Raw genomic sequence first — 12,584 nt, 5'->3', positions numbered from 1 at the left:
ATTTTTTAGTGGAAAATTTAAGTATTTGTTTCAAAATTAATTTATTTTTCAATGTTTCACTCATTTGTGTTGAAGGATGTTTAAAATGAACGTGATGAATTGAAATAAATTTTTTAATTTTGCGAAAAATATGATTGTTACTTTTACTTGACGTCGAATCGCTACCCTGACAATCTATCATTTTTCTTTAAAATTTTAGGTTGTTAGTCGTTAAGGAAGAGGTGCAGGAAGTCCAGTTGTACAGCATTCACTCAAATCCTTTAAACAGCAACGAATTTTGCATTGGTGGCCGGACACAGGCAGTTCGAGTTTATGATAGGAGAAAAATCACAACACCTGTTCACAAACTCTGCCCTAGTCATATGGTATTTAAGTTCATTTTTTATATTTTTTACGACCCTACGATTATAGGGTTCTCTCTTGAATTTTGCAATCAGAGTAATTAGAATTCTGCAATTTTTTCACGAAAAAGGGGAAAGATTAAACATTTATTTTACATTTAGAAAAGAAGAAACAATCTTTTTACAAGAAATTGTAAAGTTTTTAAATAATGAGGGTGTCCAGCAACTTTGAAAGTCTGGAATCTTTCACGAGAACCTTGAAATAAATCTTTTTTTCTTTTAAAACAGCTATTTTATTGAAATGCGAAAAGTAATTTAAATCTTGTGGTCCTTTATGAGAGGAAAATCTCGCTCTTAATGTAAATCATATTACAAGACATTACTAAATATTTCAAAAGGTTTCAAAATATTTCAAGGACTTTAAAATATTTCAAAGATTTAATGAAAATTTCCCAAAGATTTCAAAAATTTCAAGATTGCAAAGATTTCAATTTTTTAAAAGATTTCACTAAAATTTCAAATAATTCAATGATTTCGGCGAATAAAAAAGATTTAAGAAAGTTTTCAAAATATTTGAAGGATTTAAAAATATTGAAACGGATTGATAACATTTTACAAAGATTTCACGGATTTCAAAGATTTAAAAAAAGGGCGTGTACACCAGTTTTTTAATATTTTACAATAATTATAGAAAGCTTTTATTACTTTCAAAAGATTTGACAAAGATTTCAAATATTTCACAAAAAATTTCCAAAGATTTCGAACATTTTAAGATTGCAAGTATTTCAAAGTTTTGATAAGATTTCACTGAAATTTCAAATAATTGAATGATTTCAAAGAATAAAAAAGATTTTAGAAAAAATTCACAAATATTATTAAACATTTGAAAGAATTCACAAAATTTTCGCACATTTCAAATATACAAATATCTCAAAATACTTCACTACTATTGAGAAATAATTAAATGATTTCAATGAATTAAAAATATTTCACAAAGATTTAAGAAAAAATTCACAAGTATTTCAAAATTTTCAAAATATTTAAAAATGTTTAAAATGATTTTTAACATTTAATAAAGATTTCACGCCTTCAGGAGATTTAAAAAAGACTTGTACATCAGATTTCAAATATTTCACAACAATTACACAAAGCTTTTAAAACTTTCAAAATATTCGACAAAGATTTCAAAGAATTAGTCAAGATTTCGAACATTTGAAGATTGCAAGAATTTCAAAGATTTCACTAAAATTTAAAATAATTAAATGATTTCAAAGAATAAAAAAGATTTTACAAACGAAGATTTTAGAAAAAATATACAAATATTTTTAAACATTTGAAAGAATTCACAAAAATTTCGCACATTTCAAATATACAAAGATTTCAAAATACTTCACCAAAATTGAGAAATAATTAAATGATTTAAGAATATTTGAAAGGAATTTTAACATTTTACAAAGATTTCACGGGTTTAAAAGATTTAAAAAAGGCGTGTACACCAAATTTTTAATATTTCACAATTACACAAAGCCTTTGAAACTTTAAAGAGATTTCAGAAAAGTTTTAAAACTTTCAAGAGATTTCAAAGATTCAACAAATTTCAAAGATTTCAAACGATTTCAATTACTTTAATGATTTCAAATGAATACGAAAGATGTAATAAATCTTTCAAACTTTTAAAACTATTTTAAATGGTTTCAACAAATTTGGTGAATTATCTAAAGATTCCAATAATTTAAAATGAGCACAAAAGATTTCACAAACTAAGATTAAAGAAAGCCTTTACAAATATTTCACGGATTTAATAAAAATTTAAAAAGATTTAAACAAATTTCACAAAAATTGCAGAGATTTCCAGGATTACAAATATTTTACAAAAATGTAAAAAGGTTCCAAAGAATAAGGTTCATAAGAATCACTGAACACCCTGATACTGTTTAATGATTTCTGCCATTAAAGAATTTCTTTTTTTTAATTGGAATATTCTTAGGTAATTGAAAGTCTATTAACGGCGCCATAAAATAAGAGAAAACAATAAATTTGTTAAATAAACCATTTTTACATGTTTTAAATCGTTCTCATAATTAAGAATATTTCCGCTTCTAAAAATTCGTTCATTTACAATTAAATGTTTATACTTATAAATATAATTCAATATTTCTGCCCAAGACTTATTTCATCAATACTATAATTCATATTTTAAATTTAAAATGGAATTGAACATTATGTAATGTTCTTAAACTCAAATTAAAAATAGTATAAGTTTAAACGACGATAATATTTTAAACTATCACTAAACGCACGCGGCCTAACGTTTGTTCACATCTTTAAATTTTTATTTTGCAACATTAAAAATAAGTTATTTAAAAATGCCTAATAACAAATTTTTTATTATTAAGAAATCTACCAATTTTTCAAACGAAATCTCTTGGACCTCTTTGGGATATTTTTAAATAATTTAAAATTCGTGTAATTTTGTCAATTGCCTTCATATCACCTAAAACTGATGAAATTCGTAAAAAAATCGCTTAAAACTTTAAAAATGCAATAAAATGAGCAAAAATAATTTGAAATTCCTTTGATATAAATTAAATTCAAATTATTAATTAAATTTATCGAAAAAAATACATTGAAATAAAAGACAAGCGTGCGTTCTCGATCCTGGATTTTTAATATTATGAATTTTGAAATGTTTCGAAACGAAGTCTCTTAAAATTCTTTGAAATTTCGGTATGTCCTTCATATTAATTGAAATAAATTTTTTTATTCCCTAAAGTTCTCTAGACATTCGTTAAAATTCATTGGATAGAAATTAAATTCAAATTTTATATTTATTTAATTTATCTTTTAAAAACCCGTTGAAATAAAATGTATTCGCGTAAAAGGCGCGTTCATACCTCTCGATTTTTACTACCTAATATTGAAAATATAAAGTATTCAGAAGTCCATAAAAACCAATTTCTTAATATAATACCAATTTTTTAAAACGAAATCTCTTAAAATTCTGTGCAATCTTTTTAAATAACTTAAAATCTTTAAAATCCTTTCACAATTTTTATGTCCTTTGAATCCTTATGTCCTTTGTATCCTTTGTGTCCTTTGAAATTTCTTATGTTCTTTATATACCTTGAAATGATTGAAATCCGTAAACAAAGCTTGAAATAAAATTTATATCTATTCCCTAAAGTGTTCTAGTAATTCGTTAAACCCCTTAAAATACCTTAAAATCTTTGTAACTCGTAAAAATCTATCAAAATAATGTAGAAATTATTAAGAATTCGATGAATATAATCTAAATTTTATTCTTAGTTCAAGTCCCTGGATTGTTATTTTCTGATATTAAAAACAATAAACTATTTAAAAGTCCGTATTATCACATTTTTCAAGTATTAAGAGTTTTAAACATTTTTTAAACGAGTTAAATAATTTAAGAATTGAATTATTTTATTTAGTATGTTATTCTATTTATTTTTTTTTTAACTCTTACTTTTGTAATTTTCATATTTTCATGGATGCAAATATTTTTTACGTATTCGGGACATCTTCACTGTTTCCATAAATATTGTTAGTCACATATTATTTTTTAAATCGCAAGACTTTTTAAATAATTAGAAATTGTATTGTATTTGAAAAATTTGCAAGATCAATTGATAATTCAGAAATTGTTGAATTTAAAACGTTTAGAAATTGTCTAATATCATAAAATCAAAATTGCTTAATTCCAAACGCATAGTATTTGAAATTATCTGATCACTAAAAACAGTGTATTTAGATATTTTTTCCTATGCATAGTAAAACTTAACTATGATTTTTTTAAAATTATACCGTCAGGCATAACAAAATTGAAATACAACATTTAAAAAAATTTTAAATTTGGAAATAAAAAAGAATAAAATTTCTTGGTTTTATTTCGGCTTCAAGGAAAAGCTTAGGTTTCTTCAATTAAGAAAAAATAAGAGAAAAATGTTTTTTAAAATCTGATAAATCTTTACATTAATCAAATATTATATGGAGTGAATGTTTAAAAAAAGTAACATCTACTAAAAACTCATTAAGATCAGTTGTAAATCTTGTAATTCTTGTTTGAATGTTGGTCTAATCGGATAATAATTTTTATAGTATTTTTAATATAATGACACTCGTAATTAAAATTTAAACTAAAAAATTTTCACTATGGACACAGAGACCATCATATTTTTTCAATAAAAAATTATTTCACCTTTAAAGTTATATTTAAATCCTAGTTTAGTCTGAAATTAGTATATTCTCGCCGTAGCATATATAAATTTTGAATATGGTAATTTTGTAAGAGTGAAATAAACAAATTTGTTTTTAAATATCATGCATTTAAAGAGAAAAGTGGAAGTTTTTTGAGATTACGAGAAAAAAGGAATTTGGAAAAAGGGGAAACGCAGGAAAACCTTTATGGTTTTAGGGTCTCGATTTCTTTTTGCTCCCTTTAATCTGAAATAAAAAAAAAAAAAATTAGTAAATAATACGAGGTTTTTTTTCGAGCAGACTGAGAATAAGCATGCACATGTAACAAGTGCCGTCTATAATTATAACGGAACGGAAATTCTTGCATCTTATAATGACGAAGATATTTACCTCTTTGACACATTGTTTCCGCATCCGGCTGGAGATTTTGCGCATCGGTATCAGGGTCATAGGAATAATGCAACTGGTAAGATTATTAATAATTAATATACTGCTTGTTTTAGTAACTCTTTTATTTGTCAGGACTCTTTTGTGCATGATTTTAAAACCAGGTGATTATAACTGTACTAGTAGTAGATTCTATTAAAATTTGAAACAAATGCAAGGTGGCGACTTGACCGGGTAACTGGGAATTTAATTCGGACTTTTAAAGGGAATTTTAGAAAATAATTCTCGTTTTTATTTTAGAACAGGGAATTTCTGTAAAGGCATATAATTTCACTGATTCGGATTTAAAAGAAAGGAGTTTAAAACATCTTTGTTCCAAGTCACAATTCATCACAATTAAAAATTTTCCTCTTAAAAATTTTAGAAAAAGAAAGTACTTCCAGTCGTTTTTAGAGTAGAAGTGATATTTAAAAGAGAAAATATTTCTGAATTATAATATAAAATTCGTTTACATTTTTGTTTGCGAATTTATCTTTTTTTTTAGTTAAAAATTCAACTACTTGCGGTTCAAAGTTAAACTTTATTGTTAAAAATTAATTTCTTTGTGAGAAGATTCATCTATTTTTCGAAATGTAATTCCTTTGTTCAAAATAAATTTTTTAACTACAAATTTATCTATTCCAGGGAAAAATTTAAAGATTTCGCACAAAATAAATTTTTTTTAGTTAAGAATGAGGTTTTCAACGGAAAATTCAACTATTTGGTTGACAAATTATATTCATATTCATATTCATATATTCAAAATTGAACAATTTGGATGAAAATTTGTCTTTTCTAATTAAAAATTTAATTATTTCATTGAAAATTCACGTATTTCGTTAAAAAAATATAAAATTTTGTTGGTAGAAAATGATCGTTTTTTTGTCAAGTTAATCTCGTTGTTTAAAATTTTTTCGGTTAAAAAATCCATTATTATAGTTAAATATTTATCTTTTTAGTTGAAAATTCATTTTTCAGGTTGGAAATGAAATTACTTCGTTGAAAGTTAAGCTCGTTCGTTAAAAATTTATTTTTTTTGTTGGTGTTTTATCATTGTAATTAAAAACTCATTTCCCTGGTTGAAAAATGAGCTATTTAATTAACAACTTGTACTTTCTTCGAATAAAAAGGAATTTTTTGCCGAAAATTTGACTATTTTGTTGAAAATTTGTTTCTTTTTTTGGTATTGAATATTCAACTTGAAAAATAATTTCATTTACAATTATGTATATATATATTTTTTAATTGTATATAAAATTATTTTCCATTTGAATATTCAATACCAAAAAAAAAAAAAATTGCAACAAAATAGTCAAATCTTTCTAGTCAAATAGTAATTTGGTATTGAATATTCAAATGGAAAAATAATTTCATTTAAAATTTAAAATTTATATATATATATAATTGTAAATGAAATTATTTTTTCATCTCCCCGGAGCCTCCTTCGGTTCGGTTTTGATTCCTGTAGAATCAAACCGAAGGGCCTATGACAAAGCCACCGAACGCGTCCTCGGGTTGCGGATAGAGGGTCCCTGTACCAAGGGGTTCTGCTGAATATGGTTACACAAATAAATAAGCAGTAGCGGAAAACTGTCCAGGGGTGGTCCCGAAGGAACGAACCCCCAAGCGGAGGTGTGAAAACCGTGCCGAAAGCTGAATGGCACCTGGGTGAGGTGTCTAGAACGGTGACTCTGGGATACCGGGCGACCTCTCAGAGTACGCAGCCTTATCCTTGCATGCGGGGCTCTACAAGGATGGACGAACCCCTTTCCCTAGCTTCTCGTGGGAACAACAATGACAACACCAAACATAGTTGTAGTAAGTGCGGTTCAAAACAACAGAACGCGCAGGGCTCCCGACAATGGGTCGGCCAACAGTGCCGACCAATCTAGAGCTGGAGTAGCCAATGAAAATGGATTCAATGCGATGGATCGGTGGGATCTCGCGACTTTTGGGTGGATGGAGCGACTGAATCTCGACTTGCTAGAGTGCTGCGATGCGAGTGTGGCCCCTGAACGGGGTTACATGGCACGGCTACATGCTCTGTGGTGCGAGAAACACCCGGAGCTATCGCACTTTTCGCAGCAACGTCTGCGAAACCATGCTGAACTACTCCGAAATAAGGGCTATGTAAGCGGAACGCCTACTCTACCACAGCTAGAACAAGCCGGCAACAGAGAAAGAGAGGCGATACCACACCAACCACGGACAGGCATCCAATAGAGGAAGAGCGATGCTTTACGACCCGGAGAAACATCAGCACCAAGGTTTCTCTCAAGCCTAAAGATCTGGCTGAACTGGATGACGAGCTTCGTGGACCTTTTTCCGGAGAATCCGACCTTTGAGCTATCAATTATTGTGTGTATAATGCAGCGAGAGCTTTGGCCGATGCGAATCGAAACTTCGAGCGCGAACTCCGGACCCGTTATCACACACTTAACAAGTCAAAGCTGCTGACCATCAGGCAGCATATTGTTGAGAGAATACGGATACTATCTGATGCTAAGACAAGTCTACAGCGGAGGGAGAGGTGGGTCAGAAAAAATCAACAGTTTCTCTCTGACCCATCTCGACTCTTCTAAGACCCTCCAGTTACTGTCGAACATCCACCTAAACCAGAGGGGGTCGAAGTATTTTGGAGAGAAGTCTACGAAGTGCAGCATAGACTGGACGAAGACTCAGAAAATATAAATAGCTTCAAGGAGTTATGTATTGCCCTCATAACACCTGATAAAGAATGCCCACCCATCACTACCGAGGAAGTGAAAAAAGTATTTCCACCTTCTGGTGGAAGAAGTTTTCTACAACCCATCAGCATTTGGCCCATATTTTCACCTCATATTTAAAGTCGAAAGAGCCGATTCCGGAGTGGTTGGTGGAAGGGCGCATAATACTCCTGCCGAAAATAGGTAACTTAGCTGACCCGAAGAATTACAGGCCAATCACTTCTCTGAACACACTTTATAAGATATTTACAGCTATCTTAAATGATAGGATTGTTCGGACAATTGAACCTGTGTGTCAAGAAATGTATGAACAACGAGGCTCAAAGAAAGGCGTAGCGGGATGTCGGGAGAACCTGCTCATCGATAGATGTGTCTGCAAAGATGCAGCATTCTACCAGCATGACCAATCGATGGCCTGGATTGATTACACAGCCACACAAAAAAAAAGTGTGCGGATCTGGTAACAAGACACACGTATTCCTATGTGTTTTGGGGGCGCTGAATTCAAATTCGATATAAAAAATCTTCCATCACGTGATGGTTGAGCCATAACCTAAAAAAATGACGAAAAATCATGCACGGAGGCAAATAAATTTCAAAATAATGCCAGTGATGCAAATTTTCACTTCAAAAACATGTCGACAACTGTGAAGGATCAACAGTTGCCTGATATCAACATCGAATGGGTCAACTTGAACCTAACCTAGAAATAAATCTAACCTAGCCTAACTTAACCTCACGAAACACAATTAAACTTATTGTGTTGTCCCTTTGTGTTTGCGGTACCGTTTCATTCAGCTTCGGCTTAACCTACATAGAGGTTTAACCTATCCTAACCTAACAAAACCTGACCTAACCTAACCGATTACGCTGGCAACCCTGTTCTTGCGTACTTTCATATTTTGACATTAATAGCAGTAAATGTCTGGAGTTTCGTAACCGCTTGTTGCTAGCATTATTCGCCTGTGCCTGTAACCAGGGCACCTCCACGTGGTGACGGTGGGCAACGGATCCACATTGGCTGAGTCCCTGGGTAAACGGCGTTTATGCTGTCATGGCAGGCACAGGTCAAAAGTGTATTACGATGCAGGGAAAAACCCCAGTATCGGCATCTGGTCAGGGTGGGAAAGCGGGCTCTCCGACGTCATCATCATGCAACCGTAGCTCTTCATCAATGGATCACTTGGTTGTTGTAGAGTCTCATGCTACAAGGAAAAAAACCGCGAGCATTTCTCAATCGCATGCCTGCAAGAATAGCTCAGATTCATTCTGTTACATTTGCAGTAAATATGAAGTGAGCAGTTTGCGAAAATCAATCGACGAGGGAGTAGTGAAAAGTCTTTACGAAAAGAGTTTTGACCGTAAATTGCTGCACCAAAAAACAAAATGGGTTCCTCACGTCATTTGCAATTCCTGCAGACTTATGTTGTATCGTCTAAAAAAGTCAAACAACGAAAATTACCGCAAGTACTCTACACCAACCACATGGAAAAAACCCGTTATTGCGAAGGACTGCTACTTTTGCATGAATTCCGTCAAAGGGTTCAACGCCAAAAATAAAAATAACATTTCGTACATTAATGTGTGCACAGTCACAAGAGCAATTAAAATCAATAACAATGCACGCCAGACTGATTTAAGCGCTTTAGAAGATGATAGAATGGAAGTTGAAAGTCAACGTCATGGAGACGGTAGTGAAACCAGTGATCGAACAGAAAATAGTTCTGATGATTCCGATGAAAATGACGAAAAAAATGACGAATATGGCGTGTATAAAATGAAATGGAGGGTTCTAATATTAGTGTCGCAACTAGAACTGAATCATTTTATTAGAGATCTTGGATTACCGAAAGACGGCGCTGGATTTGCCGCTTCATTTTTAAAAAGAAGAAATCTTCTAGAGCCAAAGACAAAAGTTTCATTCTATCGCGACAGGGACAAAGAATTCAGAAAGTTTTTCGTTAAAGACGAAGAGACGTCTTTAGTGTACTGTACTGACGTTAACGGACTAATGAACCACTTGAAGAAAAATGTGTACAGAGACGAAGAATGGCGACTTTTCATTGATTCGTCAAAACGCAGCATTAAGGCTGTTTTACTGCATAACACGAATACTTACGCTCCTATCCCTATAGCTCACTCAACGGGTATCAAAGAAGAATATAACAATGTTAAAATGCTTCTTAAAAAAGTTAATTACACGAATCACAAATGGCAAATATGTGGTTATCTCAAATCATAACAATGATATTAGGCCAACAATCGGGTTTCACGAGAGAGTCATGCTTTATATGTCTGTGGAATAGCAGAGATCGAGCCAATCATTACAGCAAAAAACATTGGCCTTTAAGAGATTCATTCAAACCTGGTTCTCATAATATCATTAACCAAAGCCTCGTTGATCCAGAAAAATTTTTACTACCACCCCTCCACATAAGCTTGGGCTCATGAAGCAATTTGTCAAGGCGTTAGATAAAGATGGACAACGCTATAAGTATATATCCCTTAAATTCCCTAATGTTTCAGACGCTAAATTGAAAGAAGGAGTCTTTGATGGACCACAGATTCGAATATTGACAAGAGATACTAAATTTCGTGAGCCACATGACGAAAATTGAAATGGACGCTTGGGAAAGTTTTAAAGCAGTAAACGCAAATTTCCTCGGTAACAAAAAAAGTCCAGACTACAAGAACATTGTTGCAAAAATGATAAGAAACTACAAAAAGTTAGGCTGCTTGATGAATTTAAAACTTCATTTTCTAGATTCCCATCTGGATAAGTTTTCAGAAAACGTTGGTGATTTCAGCGAAGAACAAGCGGAACGTTTTCATCAAGACATAAAAGTGATGGAACAACAATATCAGGGTAGATGGGACGAGGTCATGATGGCTGATTTTTGCTGGATGTGGAAAAGGGAAACGAATGTAGGTCTTAAACGTAAGCGTAACCCTTTGCATCGTTTCTGCGAAGAAAAAAGGACACGTTATAGCAAGCAGAAAATAGAAGTAGGTCTGTAAATCAATTTAATTGCGATAAAAAGCAAGATAAAATGTAAACACGAAAGATAGTATAAATATATCCCTTAAGTCTAAGAAAAGCAGAGAGAAAAAATGTTTGAATAAAACTCTTATTCATTTGCATGTTTAAGTTACAGTTCTACATTTTAATTGATACACACATTGTCAGGTTAATTGAAATGGGGTCCATTCTACTTGTAGTTCTAAGTTTCTTCAAATGAGTAATGTGCGTCTAAATTTTTAACCACCTGTAGTACAATGAAATGAATTTTATTGTGTTATAACGGGAACACAGATTGATTTGTAGGTTAAGATCGAGTTAACCTATTGAATATAGCACACACTTAAGACTGAGAACCGTACGCTTACATATCTACACGTGTGAATGAATTTCATTCGGCTAGGTTAGGTTAGGTCAAGTTTTGTTAGGTTAGGATAGGTTAAACCTCTATGCAGATTAAGCCGAAGCTGAATGAAACGGCACCGCACACACAACGGGACAACACAATGAGTTTAATTGTGTTACGTGAAGTTAGGTTATGTTAGGTCAGGTTTTTTAGGTTAGGATAGGTTTGACCTCTTTGCAGGTTAAGCCCAAGCTGATTCAAACGTTACCGCAAACACAGCGGGACAACACAATCAGTTTAATTGTGTTTCGTGAGGTTAGGTTAGGCTAGGTTAGATTTATTTCTAGGTTAGGCTCGAGTTGACCCATTCGATGTAGCACACATTTGCTACTGGGAAAGTATGCTTCCAGAGCTTTACGCGTAGTTCAATAAATTTCTGTTAATTCATGTTAGGTGAGATCAGGTTCTGTTGGGTAAAGTTGTGTTAAATAAGTTGATATCAGGCAAGGTTTGATCCTTCACAGTTGTCGACATGTTTTTGAAGTGAAAATTTGCATCACTGACATTATTTTGAAATTTATTTGCCTCAGTGCATGGTTTTTCATCATTTTTTGAGGTTATGGCTCAACCATCACGTGATAGGTGATTTTTGATACCGAATTTGAATTCAGCGCCTCAAAATCCATAGGAATACGTGTGTCTTGTTACCAGATCCGCACACTTTTTTTGTGTGGCTATGTTATCGGAAAGCTTTCGATTCGACATCCCATAGACTTATCATCGGTCTTTTGGAAATCTTAAAGGTTCGTCCGCAAATAGTTAGGTGCATAGAGAGATTGATGCGGCTTTGGAAAACCAGATTTACTATCTCATCTGGAAAAAATCGTGTGAGAACTAACAAGGTCACCTTTCAGAGAGGTGTGTTTCAGGGCAACACCATGAGCCCACTTCTCTTTTGCCTTACATTATTGCCACTATCTCTAGCACTGCGCCATTCCGACGGGTACTTGTGCGGCAAACCTGCAGATCGAAAGTACAAGGTCACTCATGTATTTTAAAATGGACGATCTTAAGATCTATGCTAAAAACAAAGAACAACTACATCTAGCTCTAGGTATTGTCGAACGATATACTACAGAAATTGGAATGGAATTTGGGTTAGACAAATGCGCCAAGGTTTATTTGAAGCGAGGAAAACTTAATGGCATCCCTGAAGATCCTGAGCTTGTTGATAGAAGCGCTATACGACACCTTTGCGCTGGAGAGACTTATACATACCTGAGCGTGCCACAGAGCCGCATTCAGGATGTGACATCTATAAAGGATACTCTCCGAAGCGGTACTACTCTATTCATTTGGAGTAGTTCCATGGACGAAGAACGAGCTCAGATCTCTTGATATCGGGACAAGAAAGGTTATGCACATGAACAAAAGCATGCATCTTAAGTCTTCCGTTCCGCGACTGTACATCTCACGCCGTCAAGGGGGTTGCGAAATATTGTGTCTTGAAT

At 32.7% G+C, this 12,584-nt stretch overlaps 1 protein-coding gene across 4 annotated transcripts in view; it reads left to right on the top strand.

The window, feature by feature from the left end:
- The window catches only part of LOC117178336 (DDB1- and CUL4-associated factor 8-like), a 56,505-nt gene that overhangs the window by 28,630 nt on the left and 15,291 nt on the right, over nucleotides 1–12,584 (top strand). For all 4 annotated transcript variants that reach the window (XR_004467828.1, XM_033369748.1, XM_033369751.1 and 1 more), the window contains 2 exons: nucleotides 200–365; nucleotides 4,857–5,022. Coding sequence is in view for 3 of the 4 variants with exons in the window: in XM_033369748.1 (XP_033225639.1) it covers nucleotides 200–365; nucleotides 4,857–5,022 (332 nt within the window). In the remaining variant the exon portion in view is untranslated. The remainder of the gene's footprint in view (nucleotides 1–199; nucleotides 366–4,856; nucleotides 5,023–12,584) is intronic.

The sequence above is a fragment of the Belonocnema kinseyi genome, chromosome 8, assembly GCF_010883055.1.
Source record: "Belonocnema kinseyi isolate 2016_QV_RU_SX_M_011 chromosome 8, B_treatae_v1, whole genome shotgun sequence".
Taxonomy (NCBI): Eukaryota; Metazoa; Arthropoda; class Insecta; order Hymenoptera; family Cynipidae; genus Belonocnema; species Belonocnema kinseyi.
The sequence above is the reverse complement of the archived record's forward strand: the minus strand, read 5'-3'. Positions and strand labels throughout refer to the sequence as shown.